A 27,954-nucleotide genomic window follows, 5' to 3' on the forward strand; every position below is an offset into this window, starting at 1 on the left:
CTTTTACTCCTAACTGCTGGTGGAACAACTGTATTGTATCTCCATTAAGGAATAGGGGCACAAAGGAAGGTCTATTGTATTTAATCAGTTATGTACTTTTGCTCCCTCTGGCCACTCTTCAGTCAATATTCACTCTCTCCTGCAGACTCCCTCCTCATCTCAGTATTTTATTTTCCCAGCGTATTTACCTGTTAAGGATGATGATAGTTGTAATTTGAGCTCCATGCACATTTGCAAGAACAGCCATTGTTGGTGTTTGATTGCTGAAAAACTCTGCATACTGCATCAGGATCTACTGAGCTTTATAGAAAAGGGTTGCACGAGGGAAACATTACCAGAGTAATTGTTTTTTTTATCTTCTCTTAATCTCCAGAGAACACCAATTAACTTTATTTCCTAAAGGACTCACTATTAAAATAAGAGCAAAAGATTGCCTCCAACATTTTTTACATAGATATTTTCATCATTTTCAACAATCTATGTTGTAAGTGTGATACTTATTCAGTCAGTTTAATTGAGTTCATAACAGATAGATGCAGCAAGTTAATCATTAAAACCCTTTGTTTAAACTTCATTGATGAATTCAAACAAAGGAACTTCCCCTTAGCTGATGGTCCACGGCATCTTCACAAAACTTGACCATTTTACTGTAAGTTTTATTGTCCCTTTGTGTCAGGTCTTGTATTGTCTGTGTCACTGTCAAAGCACCGAGTATGATTCCCTCTCAGACCACAGTATCACATAAAACATTGGTGTCCATCTAAAGATGAACTATAATACCTCAGGGCTCCCCTGAAGTGCTTTTATTGCAGATATTTGGGGAAACACCAGTCACAGACAGGATCCCTCAGCATAGATGAATAATTTAATAATGCATTACAAATTGTCCACATGGGGAAAATCAACTGGCGTCTCCGCAGCTCAGAGGCGGATGTTTTTTTTGGAAGTATTAGGGGTTTTCTGCTGGAAGCTTCGTTTTAAGCTTTAATTATCCATGTAAGTAGTTGCTAAGTACACATGGTGTATTTATTAAAGTATTTCCATCCTCCGTGTACATACATGCTTGTGACCTATGCAGTAGCTGAACTACATCTCAAAATGTATTGTGGAGGAGGTGCTGCTGAGGGGATATAGATTGGTGACCTTTTTAGTCGCTAACTTGTTTCTCTAATCTTGCAGCCACTGCTTGAAGATAAATTTTTCTAATTATACCTTCGTCTTGCTCGTCGGGATTTTTTAAGTGCTTCCTGAGTACGTAGTTTATTATTTTAGCTTCTCACACACATAGAGCGGCTGTCTTTATAGATTTATGATTTAATTCCTGTTTTAATATGGGAACGGATTGAATATGCACACATTCTACCTTTAATGATGTACCTTGGGTAATGACACGGTAGCAGGAAGTGAATCAGGAGCTGTAAACATGAATAATAAGTGTGAATGTGCACATATGAAGAGCCACGCAGAGAGAAGATCTGAAGAAAGGAAAGTGTGTGGGGGGGGGGGGGGGGCAGGGAAAGAAGCAGCGAGAGTAAAGAGAGGAGGAGAGGAGAAAAAACCTAAAACCCAAGATAAATACCAAACAATCAAATGTTTGTGCTGTGTTTCAGCGTGTACCAGATTATGATAAATACCCAGATTATAGCCCTGTTAGATATATACACAAAGTACTTGAGGTGATACCTGTGGGACACGATGCACATCTTCTAGTACTGGACTGAACATGATGTTTATTGTTATCCAAGTGCCTGACATTAACCTGTCTCTGTTCCTGGGTCTAAACTGAGGTCAGTGTTTTTTTTTTGTATCCCTCCAGAAAAGGTTAATCTATTTTTGGCCACTTATGTCTCTTGAGGTTTGGTCCACATCCTGCTCCTGTGCCTAATTATTAAGCAGGCACTGTAATCTTCTACAGTCTGAGCACAGCAGAGGCAGACAGGCATCTTAATCGTCCGCCAGAACAAATTCCTGCGACCGAACATTACTCAGAGCAATTTGAAAGAAGCCTATCAGCTTTACTCCATCTCATAATACTTAAAACAACAGTTTATACTTGAGGACATGTACAATCTGTTATCCAGGGCGTTGCATATATATTTTGGGGGTTTTCATTTGAGACGTTATTTTTCATATAGATCTTCTGTCTTGAACAGATTACCCATAGCACATATATTGACGTTTGAAATTTCACATGAGCCTCAACTGAGATCTCGATTTTTGTCCAGTACTTCTATTATCTGACCGTCTTTCATCTTGTTCACTCCAGCTTATAGACTAAATCAACATTGATTTCATAGTGTATCCAATTTAAATCAGAATTTAATATTCTTTCTCAATATGATCTACAACAGGGATGGACATTTTTTATTCTTTTTTCTACAAAAAAGTTTCCTTCACAGGCCATACTGAATTATGACAATATCTCTAATACCATGACTGGAACTTATTTGTCTGCTATGATGCGTCTGATGTCAGATGGTAGTGATGTTGATGCTACTCACGGCTGGTTTTAGACAAAACAACTGGCTCAAACTTCACTCTTAGATAAAAAATAAAAAACTGGATAAGTGGTATTTACTGTGTTCTTTTGTGTCATCGCAGGACAGAGAGAAACTCCTTGTTGTCTCCTTCAGTGTTTTTTATTTTATTCATCTCAATATCTTGTGCCACATCAGTAATCCCCTCTGCAACAGCTCTTCAAGACAAACTAATGTTTTGGAACAATTTAACTTTGTCCGGTGCAGTCAGCTCTGCAGTGGCAACAAGACACTCCATTACAAATTCTCCTCCTGAATGAGGTTTTAACCTCTTAGATCTTAGCAGCTTCTTGTGATTTCTGCTTCTTGTGCACAAAAACTATTTCCAAACTAATTTGTCCTTGAATCTTATCCGGTTCTGTGATCAAAACAGACACACAACCAACCCTGAAGGATATGTTAGTGTACGTTATTCTCTTTTGTATTCATGGATAGTCTCAGGGGCCACGTCAACATGTCTAGCACACCCAAACACCCCAGAGGCCGAAGGGTTCCCCACCACTGATCTACAATGAGATGTGACACAACAGGTAGATTTAAACAATAAAGGGACATAAATACATTTCTGTTCTACCTCTTTTTGTATGGTATGTTTTTCCCCAAAGAAATGTTTTATAGAGACAATCCCAATAAATTACCATATACCAAGGAGATATTATTTATTTGTATTGCTCCCTCCAACTCACAGTAGTTATTTTGTATAGTTGTGTTGGTGATGTATGTAATTTATGCAGTTTTATGTGTATCTGGTCCTGTGAAACTACAGTGTATAGATGTGTAGATATGTAGATATGTATGTGTATGTGTAAGTATTGTATGTATGTGTGTGTGTGTGACTAATTGTTCACATCAGAAGATCCTTCTGATCTAGGGCACAGGGTGACCCTCTCTCTCTCTTTATCTCTCTCTCTCTCTCTCTCTCTCTCTCTCTCTCTCTCTCTCTCTCTCTCTCTCTCTCTCTCTCACTCTCTCTCTCTCTCACTCACACACACATAGACACACACACACACACCCTTTAAAACTCCTGCTCAGCATTTTTGTGCTCCACTTTATACAGCTGTTATTAGAGGTATAGGTGTATACACTGTAATGCCTCTATTCATGTGTGCGCGTGCGTGTGTGTGTGAGCATGCATTTGTGTGTCTGTGTGTGTAAGTTGATATTAATGGTCTGTGAAGGTTAACAGCAGGGGTTTATAGAAGGAGACAAACGAACATGAGAGGGCAGCCCACTTCATACTTTACACGGTTTACGGCCGTGTGCACTTCTGTCTGAAATGTAACAGCCGAGGTGATATTATTACCTGTTGGTTGACACTACAAAATGAAAGCACCCTACAGCAGAGGACTGGCGGTGATGTAAAATGGAGGTTATTGGTGTCAGGGATTGTGTTTTAGCTGCAGATATTTGAAGTTAGAGGGGGATGACTGCAGCGAAATTCTGCCAGCAATGACCTGCCATGCTTCACGTTACCGACCACGAGAGCCGTGTTCGTCTTCCCGGCCAATTAAGGGATCTTACCGGCCCTGTTTGATGAAAGAGCTGCAAATTGGGTCCAATGTACTGGTGCTGTGTGCCATCAAAGCCTCAGTGCACGAGCTTACTTCAATGCAAAAAGGCTATTGTTAAGAGTGGTGTATTACGGTGTGACAGTCCAGTAGCCCCTTGTTCCTGTGTAATTGAAACCCTGTCTTATTTGCATAGAGCAGTCTTTTAGGTGCAATGTAGCTAAAAAAGTAGTGTAGGAAAATTTGAATAATTATTACTTTGATATGGTTCAATACAACACCAGCCACCAACTCCAGCTTTGGAAACAGTCGTGAGAATTGAGTTTTTTTGGTCAGAATTGCTGGGTTCGGATCCCACAACCGGCTGGGGAGATCTCTGCAAAAAAACGATGAATAAGATATAAGATTTCCTGCTTCATTAAAAGCAGCAGCTCTGAAGTCCAGCGATGCGGGAACCGACTGGTTGAGTTTTGGGCGGGGAAGTTCTGACACTGTGTATAATTCAGCGTGTGCTCGTGCACTTTGTTCTCACTTCATTCTACACGGCAGCTACAAACACAGAGTCAATGTTCTCACTGAGATACAGGCAAGAGAAAGGAAGTGAAAGGAAACTAAGTGGACTAAACTTAAGGCTGATTATTAGCATTTGTTGCAGGGACCTTAGGGTCTTTAAAAACAACCTATTGGATCAGGTGTAAAAACTTTACGAGCTAAGGTTTCCTAAATGCATGTTTGTGTACGTTCTGTTGTTTTGTTCTATTTGTTAAATTATTTTTGTTTTTATCTATGTCGCTCTTTCAGGTTGTCGGGCAGTAATGTCCCATCACCCATTGTGAGCAACAAGAACTGGCTGCGGCTGCATTTTGTGACCGACGACAACCACCGTTACCGTGGTTTCAGCGGACATTATCAAGGTAAGATGTGTAAGATACGGTGACATCCACAAAAACAACACACACTTACACGCACACACACAGTCGATTTCCTGGAGTCTTACCTTAACCATAACTACTGCCTAACCCACGTAATGTGACTAAACAGATTTTTTGTCCCCCCAATATAACAAATGTATAAACCTAAACTGCACATTATATACTGTATATTTGTGACAAACAGGACTCGGTATATACAGCATCTACAGATCTCTTTGTTAATATTGGGTTGTTTTTCTGTTTTGCTGCTTTCCCTTTTTGTTTATCCGTTTCTCCCTGTTGCTTTATTTTTTTCCCTTTTCAACTGACGGTTATTTCCCCACAATTTTGCCTCTAACTCCCTTTAATTACGCCTGTTGACTCCAGTCTTCCTGTCTCTTCTCCACGCCGCTCTCTCCTCTCTGTCTCCAGCGCCCTCCCGCCGCCGTCACGTTCTTTCTTCCTTTCTTTCCGTTTCTCTCGGGTAACTGCTCACGGAGGCGTACAGTGAGATTTCTCTGACACAAAACCTAACTGGTGGAAAACATTTGGAAATTCGTTTGGCAACGTCCACGTCTCTCAACGGTGATAATCAGAGGCGAACGTTTGCAGCAACTGCACAGACAGGCTGGAACAGATAGGGCTTATATTCTACACTTGTTTTTTATGCTCTTCCATGTTTTTGAGTTAGTCTCAGTTTTTGTTGTTTTTGTTTAAATAACTATTCTTTTTGTGAATCACCCGTGTATGGTGCATAAAGTCCATTGAACACCACAAGACACACATGGAGCCGTGTTTGGTATTTTCATGGCCGGAGGCATCGGGCACAACCTGCAGCACAGTTGGAAACAAGACGGATTGACAGACACAAGAACTGAATCATGGTCGATCAATCAGCTCCTGTAATCTCCTTAAATCTAATGACCGGGAACATGTTGTGTGTGTCTTTTATTAGAAAGTTAAGCTGGCGAAAACTGAAGTACATTGTTCCTTCCTCCATGCGTCATTGGCTGAGTGGGCGGGCGGCACAAGTGTAAGTCGTGGTCATGCTTGATACCAAAATTGCACCGTGCCACTTGATTATTACCGACACGCTCCCTGCCGCGTCTCGCCTCTCACTTCAGAGCATTCAAGTTCACAGCAAGTCGCCAAAATGCCAAGCGGACGAGAGCGGAATAAGGTGCTCGCCCGTTCCAAAATGCCAGCGCTCGGGAGTTGGAGTCTGCACCGCGTGCTGTCATCAGACCTTGTGCAGTTTGTCAAAGACAAAAACACACAACCGCGACAGTGTCATGTTCTGAACTGACACAAAACAGACTGCATTTGTCAGGGATGACGCACGCACGCGCACAACACTGTGACGCAATGTGTTTCACAAAAGTGCTTTCTTTGTTCCTCCCTCCCTCCGTTCCTTCAACAATCTTCCAACATCTTCTCTTTTAACTCTAAAATCTATTTTTTCTCCGCTCTGTTTGCCTCCGTTGCTTCCATCCGCTGCAGAGTGTTTCTTCAATCACGCTGCGACGCCGGTTACGACGTAATTAGGGTCATGTGTTCATTTTTGTTTCCAGCTGTCACTCAATCACAGAGAAACCTCTCTGAACATCTTTGATTTGATTTTTTGATTTTTCTTCAGACGGATGAGTCGTGGTTTCCCTACGTGGAAATTTTAACATCTGAGATAGAAATGAGAATCATCGCCTCCTCCAAGCTTGAATGTTGACGAGACAAATATTGTGTAATAGCTGGTTTTACATATGTTTAGAATGTATTTAACTTTAGAAATAAAATCAACCAGAATGGCAAACCTCCTCCAAGACCCACAAGTCCCTTTAAATTCAATCAAGCTGCTTAGAGTCTTATATTTCAAACTCCTAAGTGCGCTTGATTTATCAAGATCCATTCATTATTTCCTGGGAAAACGCAAAAATAATGTCGCAATTAACCTTAATGGGTTCGTCCGTGACCCAGACAATCAGACAGAGGTGAAAACATAACCTCCTTGATGTAGCTAAATACATAACTGTATCTCTGTGTATTCGTGTGGCCACTGGACGTATATTTTACGATATTTGCTTTAGGACTTAATGGAAAAGTCCATTATTGTGTTTACTGCTGAGCAAATTGATTCCAGTTGTTTTTTCTCGTTGGGATTACTCACATAAAATATTTAAATTTGTAGGATTTTTTTTTTAATGACCACGTTATTTGTACTGTCTTGTTCACATTGGTCAATTAAGCCAAATGAGTGAGTGAGGCTGCTATTAATTCACTGGTGATTCTATATTCACTTTTATTAACTGCGTAATGTCTCGAAGCTCATTAGGTTTGTTATGACCCCATATTATTAATAATGTGATTTGTTAGGTTTATTTTATGTTCCCACTGTCGACAAAGGAAGAAACGCATTAAACGTGATAATAATATTTAGAATGGAGACAAGTCATTATATCAAAGCCAATGTATCCAAGTCAATGACGGATTATTTATGTACACATGCAGCAGGTTGTACAGTTCAGAGGTTTTTAATTATTGAAATTCAAGTCGTTATAAAACCTCATAAATCTTTCCTCTCTCTCATTCTTCCCCTTGACCCTCTTATAACAGTTTCTGTCATCTTTCTTTCACTCTGAATGTCTCCTGTTTCCTTTTCACCCTCTCCTCACCCTCTCCTCACCTCTCTCCTCACCCCTCTCGTCACCCTCTCCTCACCCTCTCCTCACCTCTCTCCTCACCCTCTCCTCACCTCTTTCCTCACCTCTCTCCTCACCCTCTCCTCACCTCTCTCCTCACCTCTCTCCTCACCCTCTCCTCACCCCTCTCCTCACCTCTCTCCTCACCGTTTCCTCACCTCTCTCCTCACCCTCTCCTCACCCTCTCCTCACCCTCTCCTCACCCCTCTCCTCACCCTCTCCTCACCCTCTCCTCACCTCTCTCCTCACCCTCTCCTCACCCCTCTCCTCACCCTCTCCTCACCTCTCTCATCACCCTCTCCTCACCCTCTCATCACCCTCTCCTCACCTCTCTCCTCATCTGACTCTTGATTGATTGACTGACAGCCTGACCACTCCCCTTGAGATTACCTTTAAATAGTTTGAATTGGTTTTAATTGATCTTAATGAAGCATGGATCAATGTGTTAATGAGGGGTGTCAGTTTGATGGGTTAGTTGATTAATCAGTGGAGGAGTTCTTAACCAACTTTAGATTAATTGACTACTTCCTGTCAGCCGTCAATCTCCATTACGTAGTTGGGTTTCAAACATTAGCAGAGACATTGTGTCGGGGGGGGCTGAAAGAGTCACTGCAAATTGATTTGGAAAATCTTCACTACTTGTTACAAAAATCTTTGCTAAAATATCATTCGACATATTTTCTCATATTTTCTCGTCATTTTCGCCTCATTAAAGCAGTTTGACAAGAGTTAATGCATTATCTGGACTTAGCAGTCGTTTATCATCTATTACTTCACTCTAAGTTAGTAAATGCATGTCAACGGTGTCAGTATGAAATGAGGACGGATCAATATCCTGAATGAAACGTTGCCAATGCCACGACTGACATTGTGAGATGACTGATGGATCTCCTATTGATTTCATATCTCGTGGAAACTCTCAACATACTGATGAAAACGAAAATAAACCGACAGATTGCTTCATTTGCATGAGCAACAATTAAATCACCAAATAGTGTATCTTAAAGATATTATTATTTATTCCAAATTATCTTTACTGTTCTCTTTTTGAGCGCATGTATTATTTTCTACACCGTAAGGTTTATTGTTTAATCAACATTCTTTGTATATTCATCAACATCACTTCATTATTAATAGTTCCACTTAATTATATTCCAATTCATTTATTACTTAGAGTGTGATACCACCCTGAAAGCCATATGTTGTTCTGGTCTATTTAATTCAACTTGTCGCCAGGAACTTTTTTTTAATAATTGGGTTAGTTAAGTTTTGTGGCAAACACTACATGGAAAAAAAATTAACATTCTAAATCCTTGTTGGCAGGGTTAGTTTAGTTTGTAAGACTCTGGTCTGAGACCTCAGAGGGAGACAGTTGGCTGTAGGTGCTGCCAGTGAGCTGGACACACACTGTGTACGTGTGTGTGTGTGTGTGTGTGTGTGTGTGTGTGTGTGTGTGTGTGTGTGTGTGTGTGTGTGTGTGTGTGTGTGTTTAAGGTCAGCCAATCAGCTTACAAAAGCCTCCTCCTTCTTCTGCTGCCCAATTATGAAGTTCTGAATTAATAATACTCTCATAATGATTATTATCCAAGTTTGTAGAGAAGGGGGTGCATGAGGGGTGGCAGCAAAAAAAAAAGAAAAGAAAGAAACTGAGAGGAGGTGGTACAATGGTGACGAGATCCAGAGAAAAGATTGAAAAAGCAGGACGGATGCAAACTAGGAGAGCAAAATAGAGAAAAAGGCATAAAAAGAGTTAAATAATAAATACTTATTTAAATAAATATATTTTAAAAAGTTGGGTACACTTTTAGTTTAAGGGATCATTGTCTCAAAAACAATATCTAGATTAGGCATAAGGATGTTTGACATGCACTCTGCTTACAGCTCAGGCAAAGTACCTTTCACACTGTAAGGTGTCTGTGTTAGGACTCACACGTGCGTTAGGACTCACACGTGTGTTAGAACTCACACGTGTGCATGCACAGACCTTTACTAAATAATTACACAAGCGTATGATTACTTACTAGTCTCTCGTCTTTGGAAGTGTTTTGTTTTTCGAAACAGGAAATGCCAGTGAAGCTTGCAGCCTCTCTTAATGGCTAAACCCAATTCACTGACTTAATTGTCCATCTGAATCCTTAATTGACGTTTCAAAAAGATTCACAAAGGCAGCGTTTTAAAACACACCCTAGGCCATATGTTGATAGAGCTCAATTAAGGGCATTAACCATTTCAATTCCAGTTTCTCTCCCTAGAACATAGTGTACTTGTTAAAGGGTGAAATTACTCCTATTTACATAATTTACATTCAATTCCTCCAATCTCAGGCAGTTATATTAATATTTACTGAAATCATCAAATATCCATAAATGCCAGCATTTACATCTTAGGTTAAATACTATGAATATTAAGGTAGAGCGAGTCAGACTAATTTATAGGCAGGCTTTAATTTGTCTTTTTTTCTTTTTAATTAGTGTTTGTCATTTATTTCTATAACGTTTGGACTGTTATTTCAATACCTCTCTGCTGCTGTCCGTCATCTTTACAGCTAAATACAAGCACAGCCATTAAGTGTCCATTAGCATGTTTAATTAAAGCTCAGTAATTATTCAGCTATGTCGACTTCTCCAATCTTTTCCACCTCAGGATCAGAAATGCATGTAATTACTCTCTTTAAAATATTTCTATAAAGCTAGTGTGTGATTTCTGAGTGTGTTCTGAAGCACGCTATAGGGTCGTACTTGGCAGGCCATAATTAAATCAGAGTGGAGGTATTTCTTTACCATTGGAAGTATTGAAAGTTCATTTAATCATCCTGGTACTCACAACATGTCACTGGGCACTGTATCCAAGCTAAGTGTGGCATTGCTTTGTGGGACAAACACATTACAAACAAAAAGTATTAGGGTTTCCAAGAGGTGTTGATGTGTAAAAAGATTTCAAGTAAAGTTGACAAGTCTTTTTTTCAGACTTACAGAAATATTGCATGGAGAATGCCTGATATGGAAATTATCTATTTCTGTCATATCTGGTTTCCTTCTCCGTCCTCTGACAATATCTTTACCATAAACTCATTGGTTGGGTTTCAATAGCCAGTGAAGACAAACCAATTGAAATGTAAATCCAATATTTTTTTATACATTTTTCCGCAGGTTCCCTCAGATCATTTTCAGTGGGGTAAAAGACCGTTCTGACTTCCTGTGAGAAAGGCAAAGAGGGGACCATGGCACTAGTGGTGGTTGGGTGATGAAGTGGCAAAGTTATATAGACAGCAATGACGGCAGATTAATGCAACAAGTAAAGTAGTTTGAATATTTGAAAGCCAGTAAGTGACAATTCACACGAGCTGCCTTAGACTGCACAATCTCACTCATGTGCCACATTTTGTTATTTTTTACTTTTCATCAAGATGCATGAGTTATTCCCTGAGCAAAAGTGGAAATACGCCCTGGATCCAACCCCTGGTCTGGATCCACTCCAAAATCGATTGAGTTCTCTCCTGACCCATATTGCCTCCTTCCAGCAAGTTTGGTCAAATTACATTCAGTTGTTTTCGTGTTATATCAAACTAACAAACCAAACAACAAAGATCCTGTGATGATCAAATCTAAAAGATAATCATCTACCTTGGTGATATTTTGCTGAAAGCTTCATTAAACCCAAAAGTGTTTCCAGTGAAACAACAAATCACATGGTTAGACCTTTTTTAATGAATGTAGCTTCTGTAGATAGCGTTGCGATAATGGACACATGCTTGCTCGAGGGTTTTAGACAAATGTGAAGACCACAGTTTTAAATGTGTGGACAGATTGACAAAGCTGTGGTAAAAGCCTGAGTGATGCCCAAAGTTCCCTTGAGCAAAGTACTGAAACCCAGCTGCTCCATAGCAATATGTTGGGACTCTTGTTTCCAGATGAAGCTGGCTATGTTACAGTTATACTCCTACCCCCCCCAGCAAATGCACCCGTAGGCTTCAGCTGTAAAAGTGAATGTGTTTTCAGTCATCTTTCCCTGTTAAATAAAAAAAAACAACAACATGAACATCTCTCCCTCAAAGCTAGAAACCAGTGAATCATGTTGCCAAATAAATTCCGAATTGTCAACCGCCACAGGAATAATGAATGAGAACACGGTTTTACAGTGAGTTTACGATTGTATTTTTATTTTTCTCGCTATGTCATTATTTATAGCAAGGGAAAGCCGTGGACACTTTCCAGCCTGTGAGTCATGGATGCTTTCAGTCAATGAGTCACACATTCGCTCATCTATCCAACTGCTGTCATTCTGGTAACTGCTCCTCCAGCAAGTATATGGCCGAAGTACAAAAAATATTAGCATTTTTAAAAACTGAATGATGAAAATTGTTGTGCATTTAAATAATTAATAGTTAACTAAACCCCTCCCCTGGGCAGTGATCATCCAATCACAGCCTGCCGATGTCTATGGGTTGATCCGTCAAGAGAAATACTATGACTCAGAACGTTCTATAAATGTAAGAAATGGATTACAGCATGTTGGACAGTGGACCATTAGTGTTAGCATGCTCAGCTAATGAGCTCACTGCCCATAGTAGATCACTTAAAGATCTGCAAATACCTACCAGTGGCTTACAGTTAGCCTGTTATCCCCCTTGTGGCCAAGATGAGACATAACGAATGACTATGGCCGACACCATGAACCAAGCTTATTGAGTTATACCCCCCCCCCCCCCCCCCCAACCCCCACGGGCCTTGTGCATGTTGGATCCTTTTTGCATCTTGCTCATGCACACTCTGCTGCATTAAGCATTACAGGCAGACACATACTGTGTACACCCTGGAAACCCTTCCTTTTATCGTCCAAAGATGAGATAAAGACATACTTCTCCTTCTAGATCAGAGGTACACTCGCCTCCTTCCAATCCGTTATTTACCGTGGTGTACTCGTTCCCCGTGTCTGTTTGTTTAGTTTCTCGGCTGAATCTGTCCAAATGCAACAGGAACATTTGATCCGAAGCGTGAATGGGGTTTAGCGAAGGCTGAGGATTACCTTGAGTAGATATTCTGTGATCACACTATCTTGCACGGTACAGTGCCTTAAACTACACCCTCTACACCTGGCTGTGGATGTGTGTGTTTGTGGATTATGCCACTGTGTGCGCCTGTGTGTGTGTTTGTGTGCTTACGGTATGTATACGTGTCCTCCTACATGCGTGTGTTCCTGCAGATACAGGATTGTGTGTCTGAACTCTTGTCGGAGTGGGTGCGTGTGTGTGTGTGTGTGTGTCTATTTTAAGTTGATTAATCTATCAATATGTGCTTCTTTGTATTTTTCATTATAAGTCACGACAGTTTATGTGTGCAGTTGTATTTGTGTGTCCGTATCGATCCATGCGTAGGTGCGGCTGTGTTTGCATATAGGCGCTTTGTGTGTGTGTGTGTGTGTGTGTGTGTGTGTGTGTGTGTGTGTGTGTGTGTGTGTGTGTGTGTGTGTGTGTGTGTGTGTGTGTGTGTTTGCATGTTGTCAATGCGTTTGTCAGGTATGAACAATTGTTTGCCTTCCCCGCGGCAGGGCCTACCAATCACGGCCCTCCATCATCTCTCTTCATTACCTATTCATGAGTTTCTGTGTCTGCAGGGCTGTGATTGGCTCTTAATGAACAACTGACGGCAATATCACTCAGCCAGTGCTATGGCAACAAAATAAGTCAGTCAGTACAAAAGAATCACCAGTCAACCACTGGTACCGAGACATTATTCAACTGGAGCACAGAGACAGCCGGCCCCTGAGGGAGGTTGACATATTGGATATTGTCGACAGCATGGTACCTTTGATACGACTCTCATAATGTCTCGAATCTACTTGTGATCAACTGCACACATCTCGAAAAAGCTAATTACCTCGGATAATTACAGCCAAGCTAAAGGAGCACATATGGAATATACCAATATGTTTTTGTGTATATTTATGCCGATGTCCTTTTTCCTTGTCAGGCTTGACTTAAGAATCTGTCAAACTGAGTGCAGACACACTGCCGGCCTCAAGGGCTTCATATGAGCTCATAAATCTATGAACTACGCCTTTATCATTTTTCACGTTATTGGGGAACCATCACTGGCTTCCATTGTCGACTCAGTCCTCTGCTGTCGCTTTATCAAAAGGGTTGTTAGCACTGGGATCATTACAGTGTGTGTTGCAGAGAACATACCTAATTAATGCAAGTAGTTTGCATAGACACGAGCTGGGTATGTTGCATGATTGTTGGTCTGTGGTTACGAAACCATCAAATCATCTGAAGGGCGTCCGACAACTACCCTCGTTCACTGATTGTAATTGCACATATATGCAATTGGGGGCAAACTCATCATAGACGGAGGCATGTGCTTTGTAAACAAACCACTTGGTCATATTTCCTTGTTAATGTAACATTGGATCCAGCTTAATAAGCAGTGACACAACAAAGCAATTGCCCTATAATATAATGTATTGCTCTTAACGTAAATGTATTGCCGTTATTAAATCATAGTTTTGTTGGCATTAGAAATCTACTGTAGATTTCATGTAAAGGAATAAAGGTATTTCTTGTTCTGGGGAGATTATTCACTTTCTTACCAAGAATTAGATTAGAATATTATAACCAATGTACTATTTGTCTATTGATCTTTAGCCTTGTTTAGCATTAAGATTGGAATCCATTGGAACCTGGTTCTGTCTGGTTCTATATGCAGTTAAGATATGACACTGTTATTTTTACCTAATAGTTAAGAAGGCAAATACTTTTTTCCATCCATCAATTATCTATACCTCTTATCCTTTGAGGGTCACGGAGAGGAGCCAATCATAGCCCAAAAATACCACTTGTATATTTCCTAAGATTGCTTTAAAATGTTTGAAATGAAAGGAAAATAGAATAAAATAAATACATATTTCAGCAACTCTGCCATTATGGACTGTTTCAATTATGATTCATTATAGTTTTCAACTGCTTCAACCATTTCTTTGACGTCAACAGCCGACCAGTCCAAATTTAACTGCTTCAATCCTGACTTCAGCCTCGGTCCTTCAGCCAGTTAACCATGTGAGTTTGAGGTTATGATGAGACCAAAGACAGTAGAAGATAGACAATTCTATCAAGGTGCATTATCCCTGTAGCTGAGCATTGAGCTGCATCCTTCCTTGGCTTACAACAGCTGTAGCTTTTGTTATAACATTCCAGTGTGCTCTAATAATGGCAAAACAGTTTTTTGTTTTGATTTGAAAGAATGAAGCAAACATTAGATTCCAGCAGATGCTTTAAATACATGGCTCAGTGTGTATTTTATAAAGCTTTTGTTTGTCTTTTGTCAAACTGTTGGATTAATCGCCGTTCTTGTTTATGTTGTTGCAAGTTAAATGTCGTTTTGTTAAATGTGCAGTATTTTAGTGATATAAATATGGTTTACCTAAATGCAGCTGCCCTTCCATCTGCTGTTTGCAGTAGAGCTTCTGCTTGTAGGCTAGAATATTAACATGGGCATATTTAACTTTGATGCATATTCACACAGGACAGGTTTTATGATGCATATTAACTGAGACTTGATACAGGCAAAAAAACCCCACAAATTTGACTTTTAACTATATTTGGCCCAGTTTCCCTGATTTGGCAGCTTAATGGTGAGGAAATACATTTCAAACCTGATTTGAGGACTTTGATCTAGATCACAGCTTCCCCTGGTTGTTGAGTAATAAGTCTGTTGATGAATGTCCTTAATTTTCTGAAATTGGGATATTTTCAAATACAAGTCAGTGAAGCAATTACGAAAGTACAAATATATTGTTCCTACCCTTTATTGTCCCAATGAGGAGTTTTCAATCCATTGACTGATGGATCAAAGGCTTGAGCTCAACTCAAAGCAATGTAGTGGAATGAAAATGTTCTCACTCCACCGTTATCAGAGTTTCTTATGAGCTACATGTTCAAGTGCAGCTGTCTGTCGCTCTTCCAAAGTGTTTTTTGAAATGATCTGAAAACATGAGAATATCCAGGCGAGGTATGAATCACTGCTCTTAGATATCAAAAGTAAAAGACACTTTCTTCTGAGAGATAGTGTTTTTTCTTACTTCTGTGTGTGTGTGTGTGTGTGTGTGTGTGTGTGTGTGTGTGTGTGTGTGTGTGTGTGTGGGAGGGGGGGGACTTTGCTTTAAACAGTTGTGATGTATGAAATTAATTTAAATCGCTGGAGAAATGTGTTGATAACTAGTTGGATTTGACCTTGATGACCAATGACCAAAGTCTTTTTCCAATTTGAAAAAAACATTCTAATGGTGACATAATTACAAATGTCAGCATCACACAGCCTCATTATAAAGGTCTTAACCTAATCTACTTCAGAACTAAACAGTATTCAACATGTGTTATCATTCGAATTGTAAATCATGCATTTCCCATGCAATAGCATTAGGCTAAAACTTTGATCCCATGCCGTGACCTTGTCCTTTGACCGATTTTAAAAGATAATCTATAATCAATAGGGCGACCCATCCTCACCAGTGTGTGTTGCAAACTTAATCCAGATTGGATTAAAACAGGTTATCGCTGTAACAGACGAAATATATGGATTTGAATAAACCGTCTCGTTACTGACAAACAGGAATGGATTTCCTGGTCCCTCGGTCAGCATGAAGGTACAGTTGAACCCCAATTAGAAGCAAAGTAACTGAGGCGACACTTTTTTATTTTGGCAGGTGTGTCACATGTGGGGTTTCTTTTAAATGAGGAAAGTCATGATACTGCATCTCCTTCAGAATCCTGAGTTTCACTTGCGGTTTATTTATGCCAGATCATTATAAACCAGGACATATTAAATGTTGTGAAATATACATATTAATTTAGTTACTGTAAACTGTTATTTAAACGGACTAATTTACACATATTAACATCTCTTTTACAAGATTAATTAAGCGTCTAGTTGCACATTTTTTCTTCTAAATGAAGCGTTCTACGCTGGGGATCAGAATCTTTCACTCTTTTCACACACGCACCTGCCGTTCTCACACTCACCCAGCTGGAACCACATTCAATTATTAGGCTGGAAAACACAATAACGCACAAACCTAGTTAACACTCGGCCACTTTACATTTGATAAATCGTTAACACATGAATCAACATGGTATAATTTCAACACTGTAAGTACAGCACCACCAGCACGTGTGTAGCCGCTGTGTCCCATTAGGATAATTGTTGGCATAAAATACACAAGAAGTAATTTAACCGTGTCGAGTAGAATACCACTGATATATGTGCTCATGTGCGGCCCCCTGTTTAACATTAGGATAAATGCAGCACATTATCTCATCCGCCATTTGTCAAGCGTTTGAAAACCCACGTCTGTCAGCCTCCCCATCAGATATCCAGCAAAGTGACTTGTCACCGTGCTCAGTCATTCAGGACCAGATATATTTGCGTTTACATCTTAATTATTCATGTCGTTAATGTGTTCATTTATTCTGACTGGGTTCAGCAGGAGAAGAAATCTGGAGGGAGTCTCACTGAGATTCCCTCGGGGGGTGTTTTATTCCAACATGGACTCAGATGCAGCTCGCACCCACTCACTCTGTCACCTGCACTCTATCTCTCCAGCCATACATGCTGCGCCGCATTAACATTCAGTTTGTCGTCTCCTGTCTTTGATTTACTCTGATTAAAGGAACCATTTATTTTCCCGACGCACCGTTATGCGAATGCTTTGATTACAGAGCTGCATCATCGCCGATTTGATTAAAGCTGCAATTTTCCTTTTTGCCAGCTTTTTTTGTTGGGGAATGTGACGGCGCTTCCAGCAGAACACCTCGACATCTGATGTATGTGTCTGAGTGACAGCGAGAGAGAGAGAGAGAGAGAGAGAGAGAGAGAGAGAGAGAGAGAGAGAGAGAGAGAAAGATTAAGCTTTTCCTGTGGACCAAAAACTCCTGGATGGTCAATCGCTCCTCCAACATTCCTCCCTCTCTCCCTTCTCGACTCTCTCCGCGCCTCTCGCTGTTTGTTTCCACCATCTTACAAATTTCCTTTGCCTTTGAAACTTTCTTTTCCACTGTGCTCTTCTCCCTCTCAGCATTGTGAGGGAGAAGAATCTGCCTTTTATTATTATTATTATTATTATTCCTTCACCAGATCTCATCTGTTCTCTGATTTCTCTGCTCTTCTCTGTATTCTGTTCTCCTCTGCAGTGAAGCGATCAGTAGATTTTAAATCGCGGGGCGTTAAATTATTCCCTGGCAAAGACTCCGGCAACAAGTTTTCAATATGTGAGTTCACATCTTAATGTCACTCTGGCTAATGAACTAACGTGTGATGGCTTGGTTTGGCTTGCACTGCATTTGCATCTTGTTTTATCTTATTTTAATTTTTTGGGCTTTTATTAATTTTGTCTCTTTTAAAAGGCTGTTGCATCCGACACTTTTGAACCATTGATTATCGATAATAAAGATCAGTTTGCAGACAACAATTCACAGACACGCGGTGAGAAAGTTTTTGGCTTTCACATTAAAATGGGAAACAAATTTTACATAAACGTGTGTAAAGTGCCACAGCCTTTATAAGAGCCTGCTGCTGCTATTCTCTGGTACTTGCTATGTGTTTTTTTTGTTGTTGGATGTTTTGTACATGTGTTTTGGTCATGGTGTCTGGGTTTATGCATGCTCCTTCACGGCTTTGATTTATTTATCCACTGCTTGTTCTGATAAGATTAATCACGGTTGGTTTTTTGCTTGCTTTGGGCTTGTTCAGGGAATGTGAATCAGCCTTTGTGATATTGTTTACAGCCCCCCACCCCCTTCCTCTTCCTCCTTTCCTCCTCTTCCTCTCTTCTCTTCATTTCTCTTCGACTATAATGCACAGGTCACCGAGGGCATCAATGCAATCTTTTGAGTTTATCACCACATCTCTCCACCACAGAGGCTAATGGTGGAATTATAAGAGTCCTTCACTATTTAAAGCACATTATTGTGGATTTATTTTTCCAATCTTTATACACATCACTTAAATCAGTCCACACTAAATAGGTACTATATAAGCTCCCCACGTTACTTTACTGCTCTCCACAGTTTCCTAAAACTTTCGCTAAATCTCAAGTTGTAGGAATGAAACACTTTTGAAACTCTTAATTAGACACCCCGAGGAGTAAGGGTGCTAATGGTTCATAAGTCATTTGACATCCTGAGCACATGAACATTATTTAATTCCGTTTTAAAGCCTTTTCAACACGCTGACATTGGGGGAACATGCGGAAAAATCATGAGAAATCTCTCCCACAAAAAGAGCAGCACCATTGTAACCGAGATTTCCCTTATTGAAGCTGTCAGCCGCCTGATATAACCTCACATTAGATTTATTTTGCGTCTAATTACCTCTTTATTTCCTTCTCACTCCTTTGTCTCTTTATTGTACCTCTGCTTCTCGCCTTTTCTCTTTCACACACGTACATGCACATAATACCTCACACATTACACTCACTCAGGAAGGTCAGTTGTTTGTGTGCTGCAGATAATTGTGATTGCATTTGTGTTATTTATTTTCTTTAATTACACAGCGCACATTTTCACAGACAGTTGTACATGCTCATAAATTCTAAACATGCGTATATAGACATATATAAGCACAAACAAATACACAACACATATGCATCTATACAAGGATAAACACAAAAGAAACACCCACATTTGCACGTTGTTTCGACCCTGCTGCTTCTCCATGTTGTGAATCGGTTTGCATGCTCATTCTTATCGACGCCATTTCTTTTACATCAGTGATTTATTTTGAACTTTGTGTTTGTGTGAGCATTTGCCTGTGTGTGAATCTCTTAAATACTGTAAGAGCTGATGGAAAAGCGATGATCTGAGCACAGCGCGGCACAGACACACGCTGCGCTGCAGATTCATCAGGTTTCCCCGACAGGTTGCACAGTCAAGGTTGAGGTTTGATTTTTGCAGATGTATGAGTTTGTATGTTTATTAGCCGATATGCTCCAGTGTTTCCTCCAGTGTGACTGGTTTAGCTCTTCAGTGGAGCGTGTCCACGTTATACACATGTCTCGGTTTCTCTCCATGTTCATATGTGTGGGAAAGTGTTTGTGTGTTTGTGTGTTTGTGTGTTCGTACGACTCGTACTGTAACCAGTCCCTCTGTCGGGGTGTGAATAGTCCAGATGGTCAAATTAGCCGCTCCAACAAAGCAACAAACTATCTACTCCAGCAAATACACACACGGAAAAATACACACCAAGCACCTGCTGCGTTTGCTGATACAGACTAAACATGTACATGCATGTTGGTCAGACAGCTCAGGCAGCCGGGTGGGGGGGTGTGGAAGCAGAATAATCACTCAGCTTGTGTTTGTTGCACCTTATTGAATTCTCTGGCATCAGCATTTCTGTTTGAAAAAAAGACAACATTTTACTTTTTATGTATTAGTTTTCACAAAAACAATTGTTTTGCAACTTCTGCCCAAAAAAAAACATTTAACAACAACCATAATAATATTAATAATATTAATAACAGGAGGACCCAAAAAATATTAAATACAAAAATGATCAAATAATATAAACAATTAAATAAAAATAAATGAAAAAAATGTGAAGTCCCAACATTCCCATTATGAAACCACATTTATTTGGATAAATAGCCCTCGTTCATAAATATCAGTCCCCTAAACATAGTACAGTATTTTTTTTCCATCAAGATCCATAAATCAACAAAAAAAGTGCCGTGTTAAAGAAAGTGTATCTGTAAAAAATGTATATCTGGATCTGCCCCCTTTTCTGCAATAAACATTAAATGGAATATTGGCCCGTGCCCTTTACCTCACCTCAGTTTGGTGGGAATCTGTTTTGTTGATTTTTTTCATGAAATTGTCGTCTTTGGAACGATGCAATGAAAGTTGTTCAGATGAGATGAGCGGTGACTTATTACAGCAGCAAAACTGTCTGAGTGACGATGCGTTTCAACTGATCGGGTGAAACTATGTTCAGAACAACAACAAAAATGAGTCCTGACGCGATCGTATTCACATGTAATCGTACCAATCAAATAAGTAATCAACAGACGGCACAGCCACAGTTGTCGAGGTGCTGCCTTCCAAAACAAGCTGAATGGAATACTACACCAAAGTGCATGATTAGCTGTGTTTCTCCCCTCATCTGAATATCAGTCAATGCGTTTCAAAAATCAAAATACACCACGGGGTGTTTTGTTCGCTGTATAGCTGAAGTAAATTAGCGCAGCAAGACAGTTTCTCCCTCTAGTAATGTTCGACTGACACCAGACATTAGGGGAAAGGATGAACAACTAGAAAAACACACTCAGGAATCCTCCGAGTGGCCTAATTTTTTCACTTTCATTGGAGTGAATGAAAGATGAGAGGAGCTCAAGGATTATTTAAATAACTTTACTCCCACCCTGATCTCATTAAGAAATACAAGGGATCCTATCATGCGGGGCCCGAAAAATTTAGTAAAAATAGGTCGTGGATGTGCCGCGGCTCATTAGAATACGATTGTTGCTGCTGATGCTTTAGTTTCGTGCCAGCAGGAAACGTCTCCGTGGCACATGATGGATCCTCCTCCGAAAAACAACACAATAACAACACAAAAAAAACTGCTTAAATCTATATTGTCTTTTGAAATGGAAAAAAAAGTTTTGAAAATGGAAAGCTTTTAAATTGGAATGGAGTTCCTTGTGTTTTGCATTATTCCACATACCTGACAGCTATTTTTTTTTTTTTTTGTTGGCTTTCTCTGAGTAGAGTTGAGGCTGTTTTTCCTCTTTCTCTCCGCGCTCATCCACATACGCACTGACACACACTGTCCGTTGCTCAAAGTCAACCCGGCAGCTGTGTTTCTCGAAAGTTTCATAAGTTGCTCAAGAGACAGAGAGAAAAGACTTGGGAAAGAAATGGTTCGGGGTTTTTATGAAAATAGAATATTCTATAGTGCGGTGTGTTTTAAGGGAAGCCAATGAAAATGTAGCTGTGGGGGGTTATTTGTGTGGAAAGAGGAGGCAGGGGTTGAGCCCACCACAAGAAAGTAGGAAGAAGACAGAAACAAAAAAGAACAAAGACAAGGAAAGAATAGAATAGAAAAAGGAATAAAAGCAACCTTCACGTACTGTGAACAGGAGCGTTGCAAATGAAAGACAGAAAGAGACAAAGTAGATCCCGTCAGATGTGTGTTTGTTATGACGGGGCTCTGCTCTGTCTCTGTTCTACCACCGTGATGTCTGGAGTGTTACTGTCAAGATTAGCTCTCCGCGAGAATTAAGATCAAATCTGCAGCGCCGCGTCGTCCCCGTCCAATCCCGCCTGTCTCTCCATCTCCCGGTCCGTCTAAACTGTTTCTCCCTCCACCTGTTTCCTGCCGCCTCTAAAGTGATTAGGTGACAAGGCAGGCAGGCTTCCAGAAGTGAAACTAGAAGTAGAGAGCTTGAAATTTCACGGGGACGAGTGACGGACAGAGACGGTTTTAGATTCATGCCAGGTTGCATTGAAGTTGATGTTATTTTGGCAGAGGGGCTTTTACCATGGCTACTTAATTACCGTACATATTTATTTATAGGAACAAGTTGTTTGTCTTTGTCTTTATTAACATATGAAACATGAAGAGTAAAGTATAATGTCTAAATTTCAGTTTTTTCCATGGAAGGTTTTCTTGTTTTGCTTCCTCCTGTCCTGTGCCTTCTAACCTGCCCCCCCTCTGTCCCTAACTCCAAACCTGTCTGTCTCTCTGTGTAGTAAATGAAGGTGGTGTGAGACAGGCGTCCAACTCCTGCCCTGACCCAGGAGAACCGGAGAACGGGAAACGCCACGGCAGCGACTTCAGGTGCAATTCGCACTCACAGACATGACACGATTACTTTCAGAGATAGAGGTGCACACGGCTTTCACCTGCACATAAGGGGAGTGCATGTTTTACAGATCTGTGAATGGAGCTCTGCTGGTTATTCCCAGATTAACGGTTTGTGATTCGGGCTACATCCATGCACATCAACTCTGCTACAGATCAGCTGCCATCCACACTACTCCGGAGTTTTAGATAGTTTGGAAACGCTGCTGGCCCCGATTTAGTTTGAAAACTCAGCCGCAGAGTTTTATTCTGGACAGGCGGGAATGGAGATGATAATGACGTGTTGAGATCAGACAGGAAACATCCTAAGTGTCATTTCAATCTCCTCTTAAAACATTTTCAGCTTTTACAAATGTTTGACATATCGTGCTGTGTATAACTTGTTTTTATTCCCCTCTGTCTTATGAGTCGATTGAGCTTGTTCTGATTGCTGGTCTTGTCATTTCCGTGTTTTCTTTCCGTTATGCACTTTTTAAAGAAATGTGCTATATGAATAAAATATGTTGTTAATATATATGCATATTCCTTTTTTTCTTCTTCTGAATGTCTGACTCCATGAGTAGCATTACCAGTGAGGTGCACTTCACCTGCGGAGAAGACTACGTTCTCCAGGGCAGCAAAACTATCAGCTGTCAGAGAGTGGCTGAAGTCTTCGCAGCCTGGAGTGACCACAGACCCGTCTGTAAAGGTAAGAAACTGCTCTCGACGCACATACAAATGACTGACACCACACAAACAAGACCCTCAAGTGACACACACACACAGGTACAGATGGAGGAAGATGCTACGATCACAAATACGGAGCTACTGTGAGAAAACAGCGAAGCACAGTCCATGCATCCTGCTGCTAAATGTTGCCAGTGTTGCCTTGGCCTCTTTTCAGCGTGAGCTTTTGTTGATCGGGGCTGTATTTATGTGGAAAAAAAATCCCAATTCTGTTTCAATCCTCTGGCTATGAAATTATGAAAAACAAAACTCCATAATCCTGTGATTGTAAAGTAGCGCCTCACTAACACGCAGCAGTCGTCTGCTTTAATCAGCGGAGCTATGAAAGTGAATGTTACACTTATCGTAAACTGAAGCTAAAAATGTCCGCGAGCGAGCACCAGGTCTGATCAATAAATTATATAACGTATTAAAACAGTTTTTAAAAAATGACTTTTGTGATGTGCTTTGTGATTTTCTCCACTTCTCTAAGTGTGTTAATAATGAGCACGTTTCAGACATCGTCATTCTTTAGCTTTACAGACTGGTTTCACTTTCACATCTGCCACTGCTTTAGTCCCAGACTTACAGCACAGACACACACAGACACACACACACACACACACACACACGCACACACACACACACACAGACACACACGAACACACATGCACACGCAGAAGGACTGAGATAGAGAGAGAGGGCGTCTGTCATGTTAAATGCCAGAGTCGTTTGTCATGTCTCCCTTCACTAGGCTTCAGACTATGGCTGGAGACACATACTTTAACATAAAAAGCATTACTCTTTGTCCGTCTGTGTGTGAGTGTGTGAGGGCAGTGAAATCAGGGAGCCAGAGGAAGGAGGCAGGGAAAAGCTGAAAAATATCACACCTACTCTTTCTGTTTAAATTATAGCTTCTCCGAAAGAAAAACTCTGAATATCCATCAAAGCACATTAGCATATGAACACCAGCTCAACTTTGGAATAAGTGAGTAATGCAATGTTTTAGTGAAAATGAATTTACAGTGTTTGGAACATAAGTCATAGACGGAGCTCTTAATTAAACCATTTCAACCTCAGTGTGTTAATGTTACTGTAGGAGGAACCTTCAGAAAAGGTTGATTCCACCCAAACGTGATCCGATACTTTGCAGTGTGCGTTTCTATCAGTGCTCATCCACGGTGAGGTCAAAGGTCAAGTTCATCTCCCAAGAAGCCCCCTGGGAGTCCTCAGGGATTCAACATGCTGCTCAGGGTTAATGTCCGTCAGCCGAGGGTCTCGCTCTCTTGCCCCGTGGTTAAAATACACTGTTTAACCGCACATGGGAGGAGACTGGTGTTGCCATGACAGCACAGAACCTTGTAAGCAGGAAGGACACAACCTGGACGATACAATTAGGACATGACTGTCTCATTTGAGCCCTGATTGGTCCCTGCCAATCAACCTTATTATCCAACTCATTATTAGAGCTATTATAGCGCTGATAACTTTTGATTGGCTCTTTAAGATTGTTCCCTGGCTCTCGGATGTTCATCATCGCTAAATACTTTATAACGAGCAATTACATATAGCCATTGACATTAAGCCAATCAAGTCTTGCATTTACCTGCATGTGTCGTCGCCAACGGGCGATTTCTAATGACATTACATCCACTGATGTTGTCCCTCGAAGCAGTGAATGGTTGAAAAGAATGACCTCTATATCTGAAAAATAGTGTCATTAGTCCCCAGTGAGTAGGGATGTAGGAAGGGAAACGTGTGTGGGCGACTTTCTCACAGCCATCATGAGGTATGAGTCATAGGTTAGCATTGTTAAACTCTTTTAAACTTAAGACGACTACTCCCATCAACCTTATAATTAAGTCATGACCCCGTTCACACCTGGTGTTAATATCCGTCCTGGGTGATTTGATCACTCGGACGATTTTTAGTGGCAATCACACATCGATTGATACTTTTCTTAAATTGGCTTAAATTGGTAGAATCTTTCTTCATAGCTGAGCTGAGCATTCAGTCATTCATTCATTCAGTCCCTCCTGACTCTTCTCGCTCTTTCTATCTCTCTCCCACACACTAAAAACCACTGTCATTGGACACATCTGTAAACTCAAACTGGGTAGAAACAACATCACTTGGTCTCCGCGAACACAAATGTCAGTCGAGATTTTTTGCTTAGAGAGCGAGCAAGTGAGATCTGATAACAAGTGGTCACAGGGGAGATATTCAGGAAGCATTTTAATACCAGGTGTGAACAGATGAACATTACGCTCACCGCTTGTGATCGGATCTCTCAGGACAGATGTTCATTCTAAGCATTTCAGAATAAAGGCTCTTGTTTCCCAATTATGAACTATGAGTCTTTGCTATGATGTGCTAAAAGGCAATATGTAGGAACAACTATTCATATTCAATGTCCACACTTCATGACCTAAAGCCCAAACTGTATGAATTCTTACAATGGGACTTATGAATGTACATGGTCTATACAATACAATCATATTGTTGAAAAAGAAAACACCACTTCTGTTAACTACTCATGCAAGTACTGTTCTGTGTCATTGTTATTCAGTGTATCACAGTTTTCCTTTAGTGAAACAGAAACACCTGCATCTCCCCAAACAAAAATCCCATGAATCCCAGAACAACCATGTGGAGGTTGTTTGAAGGACAAGACACATGTAACACTGGAATCATGTTTCTGACAAACAGTGCTGAGACTTTATTTGAGCTGTATGCCGGAGTCACTCCAAATAAAAAAAAAATGAAATTGAAAAGAAAAACATTGCAAATGTACATTTAAAGCTGGAGAATTGGTTGTTTCGGTGGCAGTGGCTCAGCTGAAACACAGAGCACAGAGACTACTCCTCTATTTGTAAACCTAGTCACAAAATCCAGTTTTTTCTCTTAGGGATAAAAAGCCAATATTGAAATACTGAAAATAAAAATACCCCAGAAGCAGGAGAGAAGGGCCAGTCTGATGCTAATAGACTGTGAGTAGAATCAACTTTGCTCTTGGTCTGTGGATCGTATCATTAATTATAAGTCTCCTTTTTCTACCAGTCAGCAAGCAGAGTATAATATTATCAGCGTGTAGGCATCCGATCGAGATGTGCAGAGATTTTCTGATACGTCAGGCTCCATAACACCGAAGGCAAGTTCATGTGCGACCCATGCATAGTCGCACTTTTAGTCAAAAGAGGTGCTTGGCAAACACAGCACATTCTCAAAGGGGAGCTGGAGCAGGCTTTCATTGTTAGTGGGGGGGCCGTGGACTCGGCAGGCGGTGGTGACGGTGGGCTTCAGTCATGGCCAGTCATCTCATCTTCTGAAAAAGTTCTTTCTGGCCTCGAAGAAAGAACAATGATTACAGAAATGCTTCCAAAACCTCATTAGATTCTATAATTTGAATATACAAAGACACTGAATATCCAGTTCATGCATAATTGTGAGAGACGCATCCGTCAGTTAAGCTACATTAAGTTGTAGGACCACAGAAGATCTCAGGTTGTACTATATTTATGCTCATCAAAGGGATTTCAAATAGAACCTGTGAGGCTTTTCAATAGAAAAACACAAAAGGCTGAGTGCCTATTTTTTAATGTTTGAAGAGGTGGAGTGAGCTGGTGGAAATGCCAGTGTAATTTAATTCCAGAATGTGTAGGCCAACACAAAAAAAAAGTGCTGCATCTGCACAAACACAAACTGATCCGCACCGCTCCGTCCACTTTGGCACAAGCGTGCTTAGTTAGGTCCATGAAATTACCCAAACAGAAAAAAAGTGCGCACTTGATCCCAGTGAAAATAAATAACATTTTTGGAAGGAGTTCAACAGGTAAACCAGAGCGGAGGAGCTGAGCAGCCATGACTGTGTGCGATTACTACATTTGATCTTCAGTGAGAACACGCCGTGTTCTCTCAAGTACAGTGTCCTTATTTAGCCCACTTAGTTTCATCCTGTTGAACCAAAGTGGAATGAGACGGAGGCTGTTTCTAGCTGAACACAATTCAGATATGACCTTTACATCCAGACCAGCCAATAGCTAAATAGGAAACTCATGAATAACATTGAGAGAGGCAATCTGTCAGGAAGCATCAAGCCAGCGGACTTATTAAAGGGTCACTTCTGTCAAAACACTTAAACGCAGCTAAATGTGTCTTTTTGAACATCAGAGGGAACATAACCCGATGTAACTGGAGGATTTGGCCTTTTTTATAAGAACAGCAGAGCAATAGAAAGAGAGAGAGATACTTACAAATGAATGTCAGGGACAGTGACAGAGTGGTAATCGCTTCTCTGTACATTAAAAGGATTAAAAAACTTTATAATATTAAACAACAAAATCAAACGACAGTGTCCTTCTATGCACTTCCACTAGCACTGAGACACACACAAACACACACACACATTCACAACACACACTGAGAGAGAGAGCCCATGTGGCACCTTGATTAATGGACAGATGGCAAGGCCACTGAGCCAACTCTCTGTCTCTCTCTCTGTCTCTCTCTCTGTCTCTCTCTCTCTCTCTCGCTCTCTCTCTCTCTCTCTCTCTCTCTCTCTCTCTCTATGCGCGTGCATGTGTGTGTGTGAACTCCAGTGGCGTTCAGTTCATCTGCTTACAAAGGGTGCTATATGTCAGCCTGATGCACACATACACTAACAAACAAAGACACACACGTGTTGATTTAAAAAATAAACAATGAGGAGAAAGATTGGATAGAAACTTGACACTCAATGACTGTTTCTCCAC

At 40.6% G+C, this 27,954-nt stretch overlaps 1 protein-coding gene across 6 annotated transcripts in view; it reads left to right on the forward strand.

The window, feature by feature from the left end:
- csmd3b (CUB and Sushi multiple domains 3b) overlaps positions 1–27,954 on the forward strand; it is a 319,867-nt gene that overhangs the window by 177,712 nt on the left and 114,201 nt on the right. For all 6 annotated transcript variants that reach the window (XM_034599800.1, XM_034599798.1, XM_034599797.1 and 3 more), the window contains exons 7-10: positions 4,847–4,959; positions 17,833–17,910; positions 22,387–22,474; positions 23,062–23,186. In XM_034599800.1, coding sequence (XP_034455691.1) covers positions 4,847–4,959; positions 17,833–17,910; positions 22,387–22,474; positions 23,062–23,186 — 404 coding nt within the window. The remainder of the gene's footprint in view (positions 1–4,846; positions 4,960–17,832; positions 17,911–22,386; positions 22,475–23,061; positions 23,187–27,954) is intronic.

This window comes from Hippoglossus hippoglossus, chromosome 11 (assembly GCF_009819705.1).
Source record: "Hippoglossus hippoglossus isolate fHipHip1 chromosome 11, fHipHip1.pri, whole genome shotgun sequence".
In the NCBI taxonomy this organism is placed as follows: Eukaryota; Metazoa; Chordata; class Actinopteri; order Pleuronectiformes; family Pleuronectidae; genus Hippoglossus; species Hippoglossus hippoglossus.